The 19,927-nt window shown below is 36.0% G+C and overlaps 1 protein-coding gene and 1 long non-coding RNA gene across 21 annotated transcripts in view; one reads left to right on the top strand and one right to left on the bottom strand.

Moving 5' to 3' along the window:
- Positions 1–19,927, top strand: part of CCDC171 (coiled-coil domain containing 171) — a 351,005-nt gene that overhangs the window by 289,092 nt on the left and 41,986 nt on the right. For all 20 annotated transcript variants that reach the window (XR_014056567.1, XR_014056570.1, XR_014056569.1 and 17 more), the window contains one exon: positions 10,863–11,015. Coding sequence is in view for 14 of the 20 variants with exons in the window: in XM_081499610.1 (XP_081355736.1) it covers positions 10,863–11,015 (153 nt within the window). In the remaining 6 variants the exon portion in view is untranslated. The remainder of the gene's footprint in view (positions 1–10,862; positions 11,016–19,927) is intronic.
- LOC145510024 (uncharacterized) lies at positions 9,393–17,681 on the bottom strand. Its single transcript, XR_014056623.1, has 3 exons — positions 17,586–17,681; positions 14,900–15,073; positions 9,393–9,590 (listed from the first exon to the last, which is right to left on the bottom strand). It is a non-coding gene; the product is annotated as an uncharacterized LOC145510024 (long non-coding RNA).

The following is a 19,927-nucleotide window of genomic DNA, read 5'->3' as shown; positions in this document are numbered from 1 at the left end:
TGATGTACTCTGCATATAAGTTAAATAAGCAGGGTGACAATATACAGCCTTGACGTACTCCTTTTCCTATTTGGAACCAGTCTGTTGTTCCATGTCCAGTTCGAACTGTTGCTTCCTGACCTGCATTCAGGTTTCTCAAGAGACAGGTCAGATGGTCTGGTATTCCCATCTCTTTCAGAATTTTCCACAGTTTATTGTGATCCACACAGTCAAAGGCTTTGGCATAGTCAATAAAGCAGAAACAGATGTTTTTTCTGGAACTCTCTTGCTTTTTTGATGATCCATCGGATGTTGGCAATTTGATCTCTGGTTCCTCTGCCTTTTCTAAAACCAGCTTGAACATCTGGAAGTTCACGGTTCACGTATTGCTGAAGCCTGGCTTGGAGAATTTTGAGCATTACTTTACTAGCATGTGAGATGAGTATAATTGTGCAGTAGTTTGAGCATTCTTTGGCATTGCCTTTCTTTGGGATTGGAATGAAGACTGACCTTTTCCAGTCCTGTGGCCACTGCTGAGTTTTCCAAATTTGCTGGCATATCGAGTGCAGCACTTTCACAGCATCACCTTTGAGAATTTGAAATAGCTCAACTGGAATTCCATCACCTCCACTAGCTTTGTTCGTAATGATGCTTTCTAAGGCCCACTTGACTTCTGATTCCAGGATGTCTGGCTCTAGGTGAGTGATCACACCATTGTGATTATCTGGGTCGTGAAGATCTTTTTTGTACAGTTCTGTGTATTCTTGCCACCTCTTCTTAATATCTTCTGCTTCTGTTAGGTCCGTACCATTTCTGTCCTTTATTGAGCCTATCTTTGCGTGAAATGTTCCTTTGGTATCTCTAATTTTCTTAAAGAGATCTCTAGTCTTTCCCAATCTGTTGTTTTCCTCTATTTCTTTGTACTGATCGCTGAGGAAGGCTTTCTTATCTCTCCTTGCTATTCTTTGGAACTCTGCATTCAGATGGGAATATCTTTCCTTTTCTCCTTTGCTTTTTGCTTCTCTTATCTTCCCAGCTATCTGTAAGGCCTCCTCAGACAGCCATTTTGCTTTTTTGCATTTCTTTTCCATGGGGATTTTCTTAATCCCTGTCTCCTGTACAGTGTCACGAACCTCTGTCCATAGTTCATCAGGCACTCTGTCTATCAGGTCTAGTCCCTTAAATCTATTTGTCACTTCCACTGTACACTCATAAGGGATTTGATCTAGGTCATACCTGAATGGTCTAGTGGTTTTCCCTACTTTCTTCAATTTAAGTCTGAATTTGGCATTAAGCAGCTCATGATCCGAGCCACAGTCTGCTCCCGGTCTTGTTTTTGCTGACTGTATAGAGCTTCTCCATCTTTGGCTGCAAAGAATATAATCAATCTGATTTCGGTGTTGACCGTCTGGTGATGTCCACGTGTAGAGTCTTCTCTTGTGTTGTTGGAATAGGGTGTTTGCTATTACCAGTGCGTTCTCGTGGCAAAACTCTATTATTCTTTGCCCTGCTTCATTCTGACTCCAAGGCCAAACTTGCCTGTTACGCCAGGTGTTTCTTGACTTCCTACTTTTGCATTCCAGTCCCCTATAATGAACTTTAGGGCATGACTTTACCATGACTTTAGGACAGTACTAAAAACAGAAAATTGCCATTGCTGCGATATGTATGTATAGTTCTATGACATTTTATCATGTGTATATTTGTGTAGTCATGACCATGATCAAGATACAGTGCTGTTAAATCACCACAAAGATTTTCCTCTGCTAACCACTTTATAGACATAGCAGCCCCTCCTTGGAAATCAGCACTAACCCCTGGTAGCCACTAAGTGTTTTGTCTCTATAATTTTGTCATTTCAAGAATATGTAACTGCAATCCTACAGAATGTAACCTTTTGGGTTGACTTTTTTCCCTCAGCATGATGCCCTTGAAATCTATCCAAGTTGTTATTAATACACCTGTCAATAATTTATTCCTTTATATTGCTGACTAATATTCATGGTAATGTTAGGAAGGATTGGGGGCAGGAGGAGAAGGGGACGACAGAGGATGACATGGTTGGATGGCATCACTGACTCGATGGACATGGGTTTGGGTAAACTCCGGGAGTTGTTGATGGACAGGGAGGCCTGGCGTGCTGCGATTCATGGGGTCGTAAAGAGTCAGACATGACTGAACGACTGAACTGGACTGAATATTCATGGTATGGCTGTTCCATAATTTGTTGGGCCATTTATTACTGAAAGATATTTTCATTGTTTCTGATTTTTGGCTGTTATGTATGAAGCTGTGAACAATCATGTACATTTTAAAATTCAGCTGCATCAGATCTTAGTTGTGGCACATGGGATCTTCATTGTGTCATGTGAGATCTTTGGTTGTGGTGCATGGACTGTCTAGTTGTGGCACGTGGACTCAGTAGTTTGGCACATGAGCTTAATTACTCCATCGCTTGTTGGATCTTAAGTTCCTAACCAGGGATCAAACCCACGTGCCCTGCATTGTGAGGCGAACTCTTAACCAGTGGACCACCAGGGAAGTCCTTCGTGTACCTATTTTTGGTTGAACATAAATTTTCATTTCTCCAGGATAAATGTGTTCAGAAATGTGATTGCTTGGCCATATATGAGTGTATGCTTAGTTTTTTTTAAAGAAACTGCCAAACTGTTTTCCAGAGTGTCTGTACCATTCTTCATTCTCACCAAGCTTCATGAGATCCAGTTTTTCTTTTTCCTTGCCATCTTTTGATGTCACAATTTTTCCTTTGAGCCCTTCCATTAGGTATGTAGTGATATCTCACTGTGGTTTTTATAATTCTCTAGTGGCCAGTATTGCAAATAATATGCTTATTTGCAACTTGTAAAAGAGAATTCTTTGGTAAAATGTATCTTAGTATATTTTGCTGATTTTCTGATTGGAGTGTTTGTCTTTTTACTATTGAGTTTTGAGAGTTTTAAAAAAATATTTTCTGAAAGCTAGTTCTCTATCAGATAGATGGTTTGCAAAGAGCTTTCCTGTGTGTAGCTTGTCTTTTAATCTTTGAAACAAGATCTTTCACAGAGCAAAAGTTTTAGATTTTAATTTAATTCAACTCATTCATTTTTTTGTTTGTTTATGAATCATGCTTTTGTTATCATGCCCAAGAACTCTTCACCAAGTCCTAGATGCTGATTTTCACCTACATTTCCTCCTAAAGCTTTATGGTTTACATTTAAATCTGTGATCAACTTTGACTTTATTTTTGTGTAAGGTCTATGGTTTACATTGTGGTAATCAGAGTTAGGAGATGATCCCCAAAATCTCCCACCCAATGTACATACATTGTGTAATTAACTCCCTCTTCTTGAAGGTGAGACCAGTAAATGGGAGATCATACTGGGTGGGCCTGACTTAATCAGATGAGCCCTTTAAAAAAAGGTGAAGTGTCAGAGATGTGTTCTTCTGCTGGCCTAGAAGAAAGCAAACAGCCAAGCTGAGGAAGGAGGGGTCCTTTTGGCAAGGATCTGAGGGAGGTCCTTAGGAGCTGAGAGTCACCCTAGCTGATAGCCAACAAGAAAATGGAGAAGACCTCCATTCTACAACTGGAAGGAACTAAATTCTGCCAACAACTTGAATGAGCTTAGAAGAAGGCCCTGAGTCTCAGATGAGAAAAAAAAAGCTCCAGCTAACACTTTTATTTCAGCCTTGCAAGACCCTGAGAGGAGGACCCAGCTAACCCTGCTAGACCTGTAGAAACTATGAGATGCTAAATCTGTGGTATTTTAAGTCATTAAGTTTTTGATAATCCTGGAGTGTGATGCTGCTTTTATGCTTATGTAGATGAGGAATCTGATTACTGGAGCCTGCAGCTGAGTGTTAGGGAAAGAAATGGGACATCTCTGCTGCCAGGTATATTGGGTTGGTCAATTGTCTTCTGGATGTGGAGGCTTCCTAAGGCCTAATGTTGTGCCTTTCTGACTCTAGGCTACTCACTGATTCAGTTTGTGGGCTGCTTTCCTTCACACCAGTAGGGGAAGAACAGTCTAGCTCAGTCGGTCACCCTGTGGTGCAGAGGGGTGCTCTCCATGCTTGTTGATTGCTTACTTGTACTTTTGAGCTGGTATTCCCAACTGAGGGCTTCCCTGGTGGCTCATCGATAAAGAATATGCTTGCCAGTACAGGAGATGTGACTTTGATCCCTGCGTTGGGAAAATCTCCTGGAGAAGGAAATAGCAACCCACTCCAGTATTCTTGTCTGGGAAATCCCATGGACTGAGGAGCCTGGCAGGCTACAGTCTATGGGATCGCAAAGGAGTTGGACACAACTTAGCTACTAAAACAACAAGGAATCCCCAGTATATGTATGTGTATGTGTTTATATTTTTATACTTGTGACACTATTAAATAAGCTCTATAACATAAAGAAAAATATAAAATTTTAAATATATGATTTTAAAAGATTTTTGTAAGAAAGATTAAAAAGTTAATATAAAAACTAGGGAGACATTAGAAAGATCAGCAGTTGCCAGGGGTTGGGGAGGAGGGAGGAATGAATAGGCACAGAAGAGTTTAGGTCAGTGAAACTGGTGCTCTGTTCCACCTGCAGTGGTGGGTACATGTCATTATACATTTGTCCAGACTCACAGAATGTATAACTCCAAGAGTCAACATTAATGTAAGCTATGGGTTTTGGGTGATGATGTGTCAGTATAGGTTCATTGATTATAGCATATGTACCACTCTGGTAAAGGATGTTTTAGGTTTGTCGGGGCAGGGGTTAAATGAGAAATTTCTATACTTCCTACTCACTTTTTCTGTGAACCTAAAACTCTAAAAAATCATGTTATTCAAAGAACTAAATGTGAAATCTGTATATGGAAGTCTTCAGTTTTTTTTTCCCATTTTAACTCACTTTGGAGACTGAATATATCTCAGTTGGTATACAAGACAATGGACTCTTCCTATTTTTTTTTTTATAAAGTAAGAGATAAAATTTTTATTCTTTGATATAGATTGGCACTGGTGTCATCACTTGGTCCATTTTTTAAGCATTTATATTTTCTGTCAGTTATGTTGGGAAAAGGTGGAAGGATTCTGCAGTGCAACAGGGCTGAGAATAGTGTCCTCACTTGTTTATTTCCTTTCTTTGCATTTCACCATGAACTGTTGTGTACTCTGTATGGTTAAGTGGTTTATGGACTAAATTATTTTACATAGTGTAGTCTTTACAGTGGTTTACAATGAGTTAAGAAGTAGTCTTTAAAATCTTCTATATAAAGTTTGCTAGTTTTCTTGTGACAAAGTAGTTCAAAGTCCTCTTGAACTTGAATGTGAATTATGGCACTTTTCTATAAAATAAAGAGAAGAGATCCCAATCTGTAGATCTTTTCTTTGATGGCAAATGGCTATCAAAAACATTATATATAGAAAAAATTTTTGAAGGAACTTAAGACAAAATACATTCTGTCACAACAGATAAAAAAAAAAACAACCCTGACTGCTTTATTGAAGGAGTTTTATGTAGCATTATGAAAATGGCTCTTTGGAAGTGTTTCCAGAATTTTGAAAATTTTCTAAAGATCATCTAAATCTGTAAAAATTCATTTATGTATACACATAAAAAACCTGTTCATATTTTTATTAAAAATATAAAATGTATTTAAATATAAAATGCATTTATGAAGATATAAAAACAGGACATATAAAGAACAATTGATTCAGGAAAGCTGGAAATTTTCTAGCCAAAATTCCAATCAAAATATTGTTTACTTGATAGATAGGATTGAAGCGGGGAGCCCATTTGGAGGCAGCGTTCCAGAATTTTAAGAGTGGACACACTGAAGCAACTTAGCACACATGCATATGAACACATGCACAACTTTTATTTTATTATTAAAAAATTTTTATTGGAGTATAGTTGATTTGCAATGTTGTGTTAGTTTCTGCTGTACAGCAAAGTAAATCAATTATACACGTACATATGTCCACTCTTTTGTAGATTCTTTTTCCAGATAGGGCATTACAGAGTATTGAATAGAGTTCTCTCTGCTACACAGTAGGTCCTTATTAGTTATCTATTTTATATATAGTAGTGCGTATATGTCACTCCCAATCTCCCAGTTTATCCCTCCCCTTTTACCCGCTGGTAAACATAAATTTGTTTTCTACATTTGCAACTTTATTTCTATTTTGTAGATAAGGTATTTGTACCCTATTTTTTAGATTCCCCATATAAGCAATATCATACGATATTTGTCTTTCTCTGTTTGACTTCACTCAGTATGAAGATTGCTAGGTCCATTTGTATTGTGGCAAATGGCATTACTTTATTCTTTTTATAAAAAGTTATTTATTTTTTAATTGAAGGATAATTGCTTTACAGAATTTTGTTGTTTTCTGTCAAACCTCAACATAAATCAGCCATAGGTATTATTTTTTAACTAGTACCTTTTACTCTCAATGAGACATTTTGTTGTTAGGAAGTAAGCATTCATTAGCCTTTAGTATTCTTTATGTTTGAAAAAAAATTAATATATTCAATATGTATAGAATATCTTATATTTAAAATACTAATCCAATAATACCCCTCAGAAATAGTCTTTCTTTTATGAGTTAAAATAGTAATTTTCCCAATACCATTGTCATTATTATAGCTGACATTTACCTCAGTGTTTGTTGTGTGCCAGATACTATCAGTTCATGTATGAAATTCATTTAACCCCCCACACACAATCTTTGTGAGTTAAGACTCATTTTCCCCATTTTATGGAGGTATATTGTTTTCACATATTTGATATATCTGGTATATCTGTTTTATATGGTTTATTTATGTAGTATATGGAAATGAAATATACCCATAATTACATAATTTTAAGTAAAATGTCAGGTTCTTGCATCCCAATTACTTACTTGAAAATATAAATAGAAAATTTACTCTTCTGTTGGCATCTCGGCCTTATGACATTTTTCACTAATTGTTCCTTCTCCTAGCATCAGCTTCCTAACACTTCCACTTTCCCTGAAGTCTGATTTTGAAGTCAGTCAAAACTACATAATATGTACATAACAAATTATATAAATAATATACTAGTACAAATGACAGTATCAGAATTATTTTTATTCTAAAACACGTATGCTTTTCCTTAAAGTAGATGTGAAATTTTTTGTTTGTACTTTCTCATCTTGTTATGCTGATTATAAACACAATACTGCTGCTGCTGCTAAGTCGCTTCAGTCGTGTCCGACTCTGTGTGACCCCACAGACGGCAGCCCACCAGGCTCCGCCGTCCCTGGGATTCTCCAGGCAAGAACACTGGAGTGGCTTGCCATGTCCTTCTCCAACGCATGAAAGTGAAAAGTGAAAGTAAAGTCGCTCAGTCGTTTCCGACTCTTAGCGACCCCATGGACTGCAGCCTACCAGGCTCCTCCATCCATGGGATTTTCCAGGCAACAGTACTGGAGTGGGTTGCCATTGCCTTCTCCGGATATAGATTATCTCTAAATCAAAAGCCTGTTTTTGTCCTGAAACTGCTTTTTTCTGTTTCTCATGTAACTAGATAAAGCCCATTGAGATTCATATCTCATGGCATGGTATAGTCAAAATCCCAAGGGCTAAAGATGACGTGGAATAAATTCTCAAATGCTGGGCATGCTGTTCACAGCATCACGCTGCTCTGTCATTGTTTCCTAATGTAAAAAGGGGTGATGTTTTAATCCAGGAGTGAGGAGTGCTGTAAAGGGCTAGACTTTAGGAGATTGATAGAGAGGTCATTAGATGTTCACTCCCTCCTCCTCCCACCCCCTCACTTGATTCCGACTGCCATTTCCATTTCTTCTACCAAGTTGGCACCTTTCTTTTATACTAAAAAAGTTGGATTTTTTCCACTGGCCTCCTTTATAACATAGTTTGAATCACTTTTTAATACTGGAAGTTAACGTTCTTTATTCTTCAAAAGAGCTGTGGCGTCTTTGAATAGCTCTGCCATTTCAATGATACTCCTCCCCGCCTTTCAATTCTGAAGGAGGTTTTCATTTTAGAAGCGTGTAGTATGTTTTACATGCACAAGTTCCATGAAACATACTTTGTATATTGATCACTGTACCTTTGCTGCTCTGAAAAAATACCCTACACAGTGGTATATGCTTTCGTCTTTCAAATGAAATACTGCTTTGATGATTTTAAATGCTAAAGATTCTAAATCTTAAGGAAAAAGTAAGATTATTATTTTATTCTTTTTAGTGTTATGAAGTAATATGTGGTTTCTCTTAATACTGTCCCAAATTTTAGAATTTAGTTATTAAAAGTAGATCAAGGAAGGAGCCAAAATAATTATGACTTTTGTTCCATCTATCGTATAATAATTCAGACATAACTTCTCAAAAAAGTATTTTAATTTTTAAAAAAAGATTTGAAGGAATATAATTTATATTATATATTCCTTTTAGAATATCATGTATATGAGAATTCATGAGATGTATTTCTCCAAATTTAAGAACTAGGATAACTTTTCAAATGTTGGACTTCTTTATCCTTAAATGTTAGAGGCTGCTTCTGTTATGACTTACATTGAAATAATAACCCAGGAGCCTATTATTAATAGAAGGGTACTTTCTTCTTTTTATTAAAAAGCATTTATGCAAGTTTTCATGCCTTTTAGGTTCTTATATAACAAGAGCATATGTATATGAGCCCCCTATCACAGATTGTCTCATTAAGATCTTAGTGGAGAATTTAAAATTAGAACAGTGGTAATAATACAATGAAATACACCAGTTTACTGTTTTTTAGAGGGCTTTTATTTTCTTTTTTACTTGCGAGGCAATGTAGTTGAAGGGTTAAGAGAATGGCTTTGTATTAGTTGAGTGGTTAAGAGAATGGCTTTGTATTAGATTTTTACCGATCTGATCCTTACAACAGTTTTAGAAATAAGCAAGAAAAGGACTCTTCTTCCCATTTTTATGGAGGGAGGAGGTGGAGACTCAGAGAGATGACATGACCCAACAAGATAAAGCTAAATAAGAGGCAGCGTGAGGACCAGAAAAGAAAATATTAATGTGAGTTCTAATTCCTGGTCCACCATCTCAGTGGAGAAAATCAATTAATTTACAAAAGTGGAGAGAGACTCAGTGTGAGAAGAAACATATGATTTTATAATTTCTGACTTTTATCTACTTTTGAAATCTAGGGAAATACTTCATGTTAACATTAGCCCTAATCGTACCTTGAAATAACTCAAGGTAAGGAATGTGAGATGTGAGAGGACATGTGAGATGTTCCCAGACATGAAGTTGTACCATGCTTATTTAGTATTGGGTAATAGAATTCACTTTTAGTGTACTCTGTCTTTTTAAGCCTACAGCTATGCTTTTGCTTCTTTTTCTGATTTTGAATAAAGTATGGTTAGCAATTTATTCAGACACGACTAAAGCAATTTAGCACGCACACACAGTAATTTATTCGTTAGAGTGTTATGGTTATATTTTCCCAAGGCATTTTCTTTTCCCCCAAGTTGAACATGCCTGTTCAACTTGTGGCTTTCCCCCTTTTACAGACTTTTTCTTTTTTTCCTTTCTTTCTTTTCTTTCTTCCCCTCTTCCTCCTTCCTTCCAGTCAGTCATTCAAGCCATCCCTGAAGATACAAAATGGTTAGATTTGGCACACCATCTGGTTTAGGTAGCTCCTTGGTGTAGTGAAGATAAACATGTAAACGAATGCATTTCTGCCAAAGCAACAAATCCAAAATTGCATGCAAGCATGAGGGACCCACAGAGAACCAGAATAGAAGTTAACACTGCCTTTGGGCTCAAAAGAGGCTTCTTTAAAGAGGTGGTTTCTGAACTGTGTTTTTGAGGACAAATAGGCATTTGTTAGGCAGAAAGGTATGAATTTTAACAATTATGCAAGTAACACCTACTTCTGTTTCTCAGACATTGCATGTGTTGTTTCTTAACTTTTTGTTCACCAGATTATTTCATATGCATATGCCCAAATATCTAGTGTTGTAAAGCTCCCTCAAACCACTCGTCAGATTGAATATAATTTGGAAATTCTCAGGCTGTCTACCATTGTTCTAAGTTGTTGCTGTGGTTGGAACATGGTTTTCTTATAAATAATATAACATTGTATTGCATGTCTTTGGAATGTTTGATTTTACTTTACTGTACTTGAAGTATTTTGAAAGACTTAAAAAAAGATATACTAGTATTCTTGGACTTAAAATTCACTATATGTTCCTTTAGAAGCTAAAGTTTGCAAAATATGATACACTGTGATACAGAGACCCAACAATTCCCCCAAATATTACACTACTTAGGGAAGAGAAAGAATTACCAGCACTTGTTTATTTTATTGTATCTAGTATAATGCAAGGGCATAATTATGCTTTTCTTACAATATAAGAATTATAATATTTACTCTTAATCACAGGATTAGTTCAGCTCCTTTTGTTTCAAAGCACTTGCTTTTTAGGTGGATTGAAGATTATACTAAGCTTATTTTGAAATATCTTGCTTATATATCCATCTACTGTGTGTCTTAAGATTGAAATTTAGGTCAAATTACAACTTGAATTTAACTTTACAAAGAAAATAAGTGTGCTACCTTTAAAAACTGCATTCTAAAAAAAAAAACAAACTGCATTCTACATTTTAAGCACAATAGATCAAAGTACACCTTATTTAAATAAATACTCTGGAAAAGAAATCTCAATTATTTTCTCCCAAACTTTCTTAAAATAGTCACTGTTCTCAATATAAAATGTGAGGTTTAGCTTTATTATTTTAAAGGAAGATGAAAAGTTGTTTATTTTAAAATTTTAATGATTTTGCTTTCAAATTATGGAAATTCTCCTTTGGGGACGGCTTTATTTGAATTGTATGTGACACTATTTTTATTTCTTAAGGCTATGATTAAAAGTTTCGTGGATGTCTACCAGCTTGCAAGCGCTAGAATTGCTACATTAGAAAAGGAAATGACATCTCATCGAAGTCACATTGCAACCTTGAAATCAGAACTTCACACGGCTTGTTTACGTGAAAATGAAAGTTTACAATCAGTAAGTCCTACACTATATTTTTCGTCTTTGAATCTTGGGTAACATTTACACTCATGTTTTTGTTGTTCATGAGATCACTCACCAATATATCTAGTTTAGAATAAGTGATCAGTCAAGCAGCATAAAATTATTAAGTGTGGAGAAAATTTTGAAGGAAGGAAAGCAATTAATTTTTGCATTGTATCACGTATAAAGATATGCGTATTGTTATCAATGCTAAAACACTACATCAAGATTCCTTTGTGTTTGGTAGTGCAGCTGACAGTCGGGTTTGGCAGTATGCATAGTTAAAGCTTTCAACTGTCTGAAGATTCAGTGTGTCCCATTAAAGACAGAATATTATTAATTATGTGTATAACCAAAATGGTAATTAGAACATGTGATTATCCTCTGTAGAAAACTAGACTTATCCATAATACATGCCTAGCTAAAGATGCATGTTGTGATTCATCTATATGATTAAAATTCAGGTTCAGCAGTCATTTTATGTTTTAAAATTTTAGCCCATGATGAAATTTGGGCTCATTTAAGACCAAACAAAATTTTTTTCCACTTGAAATACATGTTTAGGGAGTATAAAAAAATGAATGTATTTCTGACATAAAGGAATAAAATACAATTTCAACTTTTTCCTCAAGAGCCAGATATGTCAACAATGGGATTCAGAGGGTTATCAATAATTGGAATGTCTTTTTTCCTTTTTTGGTTTGATTAGAATGGATCAAGGTGACTTGTAATGAAAAACAGTATCATTTTGCCTTTCAGCTATTGACAAGTTTCAAATGATATATTCAACAGAAAAAGAGTTAACATAAAGTAAATAGATGCATAGCTGTGGTTTAGTTATTCAGCTCCTTTGAGTAGCAGCTTAAGTGTCAGCATCCCAGTGCAGCTTTATGACCATGGTATTTGAAACTGCAACCACTAACCCTCCCTCACCCCACAGACTCTCTCATTCTCACCTCTTCTTGCTTGTCTATCTTCTACCTTCCTTGCTTTATTTTTTTCACTATAGCACTTAGCAACTTACACATTTGTGTTTTATTTGTTTATTGTTGTCTATTTTGCTGCTTACCCTCATAGAATATAAGTTCCATAAAGTCAAGCAATTTGGGCTATTTTCTTCACAGCTGTAAAGGCACTCTAGTACCAAGAACAGTCTGGCCCATAGTAGGTGCTCAGCAATTGATTATTGAATGAAGAGTACTAATACTTAATCCAGTAAATGAGCAAACTAGTTATTTGAGATCTGAGATGTGAATTCAGTTGAGTTCAATTTTTAAAATTACTTTGTTAATTTCTTTTTTTTCCCACTATTTTTATTTTTATTTATTTATTTATTTTTTAATAAATTTATTTATTTTAATTGGGGGTTAATTACTTTACAATATTGTAGTGGTTTTTGCCATACATTGACATGAATCAGCCATGGGTTTACATGTGTTCCCCATCCTGAACCCCTCTCCCACCTCCCTCCCCATCCCATCCCTTTGGGTCATCCCATTGCCCCAGCCCCGAGCATTTGTCTCATGCATCGAACATGGAATGGTGTTCTGTTTCACATATGATAATATACATGTTTCAATGCTATTCTCTCAGAACATCCCACCCTCACCTTCTCCCTCAGAGTCCATAAGACTGTTCTATGCATCTGTGTCTCTTATTCTGTCTCGCATAGAGTTATCGTTACCATCTTTCAAATTCCATATATATGCATTAGTATACTGTATTGGTGTTTTTCTTTCTGGCTTACTTCACGCTGTATAATGGGCTCCAGTTTCATCCATCTCAATAGAACTGATTCAAATGTATTCTTTTTAATGGCTGAGTAATATTGCATTGTGTATATGTACCACAGCTTCCTTATCCATTCGTAAAATTACTTTGTTAATTTCTTAATGACTGAGTAGTAAACTGGACCTCAAATAAGAGAAGTTAAAATGAAGAGGAAACCTTCATAAAGATTTGAATAAGTATTTGGAATTCATTCTGGTATTTCTTTAAAACATGCTTAGATTTCTTCCTGCTAGTTCTCTGATCCCATTGGTTAAAATATTATACTATGTCAGCTTTGTTGGGTCATACTGTTATTGATTGTTCATTCTGTTATTCATATGAAAATAATTACTTATCTTTTGCGAAAGTTTGGTAAGGTGGGATTATTTCCCCATGGACTCAACATTTTTTTTTTTTTAACCAATTATTAAGCTATTGATGTCTTAATGAAGGTCTGCTTATCATGGTCATAATAAAGCTTCCCTTCTCAATCTTCTGAGGATATTTACAGGATATGCTCATCATCTTGCTTATAAGAAGAGGTTCACTTAGGCAGTAATTCTCAAAATGGAATGTGTGTTGTGTGAACACTCTCCCCACAAGGTTCTGATGTGTCCTAGGACATTGCTGCCTAATCCCACGCTTCAATGGGATATATGCTATCCAGTCTCTTCCCTGGATAGTTGAGGATCACTGTTTTAAAAAGAATAATAAATAAATAATAAATAATAAACTATTCCCTGGATAGTTGAGGATCACTGTTTTGAAAAGAATTATAAATTTATAATAATAAAAGAATAATAAATTGATAATAAATTATTAAATTTGTAAATAATAAATTAATAATAATAAATTTATAACTTCTATTTTTCAAGACAGTTTTATATGCATTTTCTGACTTCTTAAGAACTCTCTGAGGGAGGTTAATCTTTTAATTTCATATATGAGAGGTGATCTAGTTTGGTAGATAAGAGCTTGGGCTTTGGAATTACATCCATTAGAAGTATAGTCAAGTGTAAATAAGAGAAAACTTGAGTAACATGTTTAAGACAATTTTTTTTTCTCATATAGAGAGAAGTCTAGAAGTAGGTGGCTGTTGACATTAGTTTAGTGATTCAACTTCTCTGTAATTTCTCTACCACTCCCTGATAAGATGACAGTCAGATCTAGGATTTGGAATCACATTCAGAGGGATAGGATGGCCCAGCAGTATCTGTTTTATATATATAATAAATCATTGGAAGGCTCTCCATTAAAAAATTAAATATTTCTATCATATGTTTATTAAGTATTAATATTTTAAAACTTTAATAGATTATAGATATTAAATATATATTTAAATGTTTATATATTTAAAAAGGAAAAACCTTCCAAGGAAATTCCAACTGTATTTTCATTTATAGTCCATCAGCTGGAAATGGGTTGTGTGACCACCCTAACCTCTAGTGAATCAAGGGACAAGGGAATAAGGAACGAATAGATATTGGGTTAGCCAATTGATCATATATCTGATTTGCCATACAAGTCAGATATATCTAGATTCCAGTTCAACCTCTGTTAGTTGCTAATTGGGGGGCTTGAGTCTCAGGTTTCCATCTGTACAATGAAGATAATGATACTACTATCTAATAGATATGTTGGGAGGTCTAGAGAAAAGTGTTGAAGTACTTTGCACTTTGCCTTGTACTTAATAACCCAAAAAAAGTTATCTATTAATTTATTACTATTATCTTCATAGAAGGTAATTGAGATTGCACCACAGGAAAAGATTGTTTACTAATTTAGTGTCTTCAGCTTCAAACCATGTCATTTTGTTCCGCTTCCTACTGTAACCTTGAACATGTAACTCCTGTGCTGTGATCACCATCAGTATTTTCCTGTAGCTGAGCTCTCTGCCCTTTCTGCAGCCTTGTGTTCCCGTTTTCACTGACACATTCTTGAAAACCAGTCTATACTTTCTTTGTCTATGTACGCATTCTACTGATACTATTTTCTTATAGGGCACCAAAATTTTTTGCTTGCTCTGCTTATCCATTTGTTCCTTCTCATCTCCTTTCATCTTTCTTGGACATATGAAGCTTCAACTACTTTCTTCTTTAAATACTCACCTCCTTTGTTTCTCTTGTTATCATTTTTTCTTTGTTGGCCCTCTGGCTTCTACTTACTTGAGCTCTGCCTTCTTTGCATTATTGTTGTTAATTCTTCTCCACCCATTAGTTTAATATTTACTCAGCATCTGCTCTGTAGCAAACTTGATTTTGGTCCTGGGGGTGCCATGTGAACTGAAAGAGACAATCTTTGCTCTCATGAACTTAAAATCTTAACAGTGGAGGTAAGTATTTTTCATGTAATCACACTAATTAATATGTGATTACTAACCAAGAGAAGTTCATTGAAAGAAAAGAACTTAAGTGTAGAAGAGTTTTTTTTAAACAAATGAGCCTGTCCTAGACTAAGGTTATCAGTTAAGCATTTTCTGGGTCAATGATGCTTAAGCTAATATCAGAAGACTGGGTATGAGGTATCCAGGAATGGTGGAGTGTCGTGTTCCATATCAGGAGGAGAGGAGAACAGACATCTATAAAGGCTCTGTGGTGTGAGGAAGAAATTGATAAATCGGCTGGAATAAAGATAGCAAAGGCAAGAGTAGTCTAAGCTAAGAATGGTCTAGAGAAAAGGGCGGAGGTCAGCCTTTGTTATCTTTAAGAGCAAAATAAGAGTCATTAAAAAAACTTTATAGACAGAACAATATGTTCAGCTTTTCATTTTTTAAAAAGATCACTTTGGCTGTCGTATGAAGAAACAATTGAATGTGAAGAACAAGTGATGAGGATGTGTCAAACAATTCCTAGTTTTTTTTGTTTTTTGTTTGTTCTTTTGCTTTTGAAAATGGATCAATGATTTCATTTACTGAGAGAAACAGTGGAATGGGGTGGGGGTGGATATTGTGAGTTTAATTTTGAGTATGTTAAGTTGAGATGCCATTGAGACATCCAGCTAAAAATGTCAAAAAGGCTACTTGATACAGAATTCAAGCAATGTGCCAAGCTGTAGATAAAAAATTCAAGTCACTGTTATACAGGTAGGACTTGAAGCTGCTAGCAAGACTGAGACTACATAGGGATGGTTTATAGAGTAAGAAGAGAAAAGGCGTAAGAATGAAGCTTGAAAAACTCCAACACATAATGCCTGAGTAGAAGAGGATAAAGATGCAAAGGAAGATGTGAAGGAACAGGCAAAGGGGGAAGAGGAAAACCAAGAAAGTATGATGCCACGAGAAGAGAGAATTTCAAGAAGGGTGACGTTCACTAGAGTCATATGCTGTTGAAAATCAAGTGAAATGAAGACTGAAAATGACCTTTGGAGTTAGTGTATGCAGGCCCTTGGTAACCTTAACAGAGGCTCTTTTGGCAAGAGACGGAGAAATTAGCAAAAGTTGACCAAAGGAAAGTGAATTTAGACATCTACTGCAGAGATGTAGCAGTTAAGCATGAAAAATAGGAGTTCAGTGTTCTCAGGATTTAGGACGTTCTGTTGTAAGATGAGAGTGAACTAAATATATTTCAACATCTTCTTAAAATAGGCCTCTAACAGTCTGGTTTTGACTCTGTTCACTATACTGTCCATCTTTATCATTTCAGTTATCACCTTTTCAAACTCTAGCTTTTTTTTTGACTAATGTTTGCATAGTATATCTTTTTCCATTCTTTTAACCTATATTTTATATTTATAGTGGGTCTTATAGAAAAATATAGTTGGTTTAGTTGTATTTATCCATTTGACAATTTCTGGCTTTTAATTGAGTGACTGGACCATTTACATTTAATATAATTATTGATGTTTCTGGATTTTTATCTACCATTTTTGTTGTCTTATGGAGATGAAGGTGAAAGCGTGATTTCTGCCTTTGTGGATTTCTCTTCTAGCAGGGGAAATGGTCACATAAGCAAATACTAACAATAGGCATCTATAAAGTCTGTGGGAACATAGATGAGGAAGGAGTTCATTCTGCCTAACATTGTTAGAAGAAGGTTCTGAGAAGATGAAATGTTTGCAGGAGTCTTTGAAGAATGTCTAGGATTTGATACCTTGTTAAGGGGGAAGAGCCATCAGAAATCTTTGCTTTAGTTTGTTTTGAAGAATAGGCCTAATGGATATTAGATATATTTAATGAATTACATTACATAATGATTTTTGTATGTTAATAGAAAATTTATTGTTACTTTAGTTCCATTCCTTCTGTCAATTAAAGTTATCCAACTCACCCCAAATGCTATGACAAACCTAGATAGCATATTAAAAAGCAGAGACATCACTTTGCTGACAAAGGTCCATCTAGTCAAAGCTGTGGTTTTTCCAGCAGTCATGTACAGATGTGAGAGTTGGACCATAAAGAAGGCTGAGCACTGAAGAATTGATACTTTTGAACTGTGGTGTTGGAGAAGACTCTTGAAAGTCCTTTGGACTGCAAGGAGATCAAACTAGTCAATCCTAAAGGAAATCAACCCTGAATATTGATTGGAAGGACTGATGCTGAAGCTGAAGCTCTGATACATTGGCCACCTGATGTGAAGAGCCGACTCATTGGAAAAGATGCTGCTGCTGGGAAAGATTGAGGGCAGAAGGAGTAGGGGACGACAGAGGATGAGATGGTTGGATGGCATCGTCCACTCAATGGACTTGAGTTTGAGCAAACTCCAGGAGAGAGTGAAGGACAGGGAAGCCTGATGTGCTGCGGTTCGTGGAGTCACAAAGAATCAGACACAACATAGCGACTGAACAACAATAACTCACCTGGCCTATACCCACTGGAGTCCAAGACTGCCTGCAGAGGTCACTTCAGACCCTACCCTCACGTGTTTTCAATCCATTCTTGTACCATCCAGTCCCTGCTTCTTACTTTATGACCTAAGTTGATTCTGCCTTTGACTGTTCTGCTCTTGATGTTCTTATTTGGTCTCTGTATTTGTTACTTTGAGCCATTCTCAGAACTCTATTAATGGGTCCTCAGATGAACTAGCTCTCTCCTCTACTACTGGCTCTGTTTACCATCACCTCCTTCCCATCATATATGGCATTAGAGTTAGGCACACCTGGAGGGTCCTTTCTGGCACCATTATTTATTACCCACACAACACTTTAAGCATCAGTTTCAGTATTTATAACATGTAGGTGAAATTGCCTGCATTGTAGAATTGTCATGAGGATTAAATGAAGACACAGCATCTGGCATATTGGTAGATGCTCAGTAAATATTGGCCAGCTTCCCTGTACATACAGATTTTTCTGATAATTACATATATTTATGCAGCTAAGCTATATTTGTAGCTCTAAGAAATATATGTAAGCAAAAGGAAATCTCTCTATGAGTAAGCAAAAGAACTAAAACAACACTTAGTGCTTTTCGCACATACTAAACACAGTATTGATGTTAGGTGTTGTTATCACTTAATGAACCGAGGACAGTCACTATATGCTCCTTTCTAAATTTTCCACCATTTCAGTAGATAAGAATAAAAAGTAAATATTCATCGTTACTTAAGAAAAAGCTTAATATATCATGGTAGAATGTATATGTAGAAAGAGATGGATGGTATTGCAGGTATGAATAGTTATCTTTAAAAGCTTTATCCTTCTCTAGGTGACATTTTCCTTTTTGTTCAGCAGCATGTATGTGATGCTGGAGTTCATCTAAGAAGTCTCATCAATTGTACACTTGCCAGAACTGTAACATTTTCAGCATGTTGGTCTTTGACCCATTAACATAGGGCTGTTCTAGAGCTTTTATCTTGAGTAATAGTAACCAGAAAGCACTTTGAGTAAGGAGCTTTTGAATGCCATACAACCCAGTAGAGAAGAGCACAGCAGTCAGAACCAATTACTTGTGGGTGTTTGGAGATCGGCACACCCACAAGTGTGGAGAAACACATGATATTTCAATCTGTGAAACATAAGACGCCAAACCCAAATACTTCACTGTGAGTTATGATGCTTCGAGCTACAATATTGATTTGCCTCATTTCCCTTGTATGCTTAAGCAGTATGTTTTTAATTCTGCAGTATTTTATTTGTGAGAAAATAATAAGTTACAAATCAGGGGAGCATTCCATTTAATATATTGCAGGGGAGAGATCATCGCATCATTTCTCAGATCATGTCAGATTTGATAGTTGTCAAGTGGTGTTATGTTGTTAGTAAAGCAGAAAGGCTTAGATATTTTGGTTAAGATTAAAAAAAAATAATCTCCTTTATCTTCTTGAATAAAATTTTGTCACATTTATTCTTACTACATTTTCTTGAGAGAGGAAGTATTGTTTGTTAGTATTGTATAGATGAAAAAGCTGACAGAATTTAAGTAACTTAATCTAGGTAAGTTGTTTTCATCAACTTTCAAATACTTTCTCTCAGTTAATTCCTGATGTTTATCACTGAGGTTTTAAATCCTTCAAGAAAAATAATTTAAAAAAATGAGCCATAAACCAAGTCTTAATTTGTTGAGACAGGCTGTACAGTGCAGTTCAGTGGTATAAAGTACAGATTCTTGAGTTTTACTCCCAGGTTTTTAATCAGGGCCCAATCAGGTTAGAGCAAGGCCTCTGATTTCTTGTCTGTTGCTTTCCAATGAGATTGCAATGTGGATTAAAACAAATCTTTACTCTCAAGGCCTTCCAAGTGTAATAGAGACTAGAAGTATTGTACAGCTATTATATAGATTGCAGTGCGGGAGACCTGGGTTCGATCCATGGGTAGGGAAGATCCCCTAGAGAAGGGAAAGGCTACCCACTCCAGTATCCTGGCCTGGAGAATACCATGAACTGTATAGACCATGGGGTTGCAAAGAGTCGGACACTACTGAGCGACTTTCACTTTCATATAGATAATTAACTTAGTTGAGATAAGGAAGACTAAGGAGGCTATGGATCCAACCAGTCCATCCTAAAGGAAATCAATCCTGCATATTCATTGGAAGGACTGATGCTGAAGCTGAAACTCCAATACTTTGGCCACCTGATACGAAGAACCGATTCATTTGAGAAGACCCTGATGCTGGGTAAGATTGAAGGCAGGAGGAGAAGGGGATGACAGAGGATGAGATGGTCGGATGGCATCACCGACTCAATGGACATGAGTTTGCG

This window comes from Giraffa tippelskirchi, chromosome 1 (assembly GCF_054371585.1).
Source record: "Giraffa tippelskirchi isolate mGirTip1 chromosome 1, T2T-mGirTip1v1.2.pri, whole genome shotgun sequence".
Lineage (NCBI taxonomy): Eukaryota > Metazoa > Chordata > Mammalia > Artiodactyla > Giraffidae > Giraffa > Giraffa tippelskirchi.
Note: the sequence above shows the minus strand (reverse complement) of the source record. Positions and strands in the feature narration are given on the sequence as shown.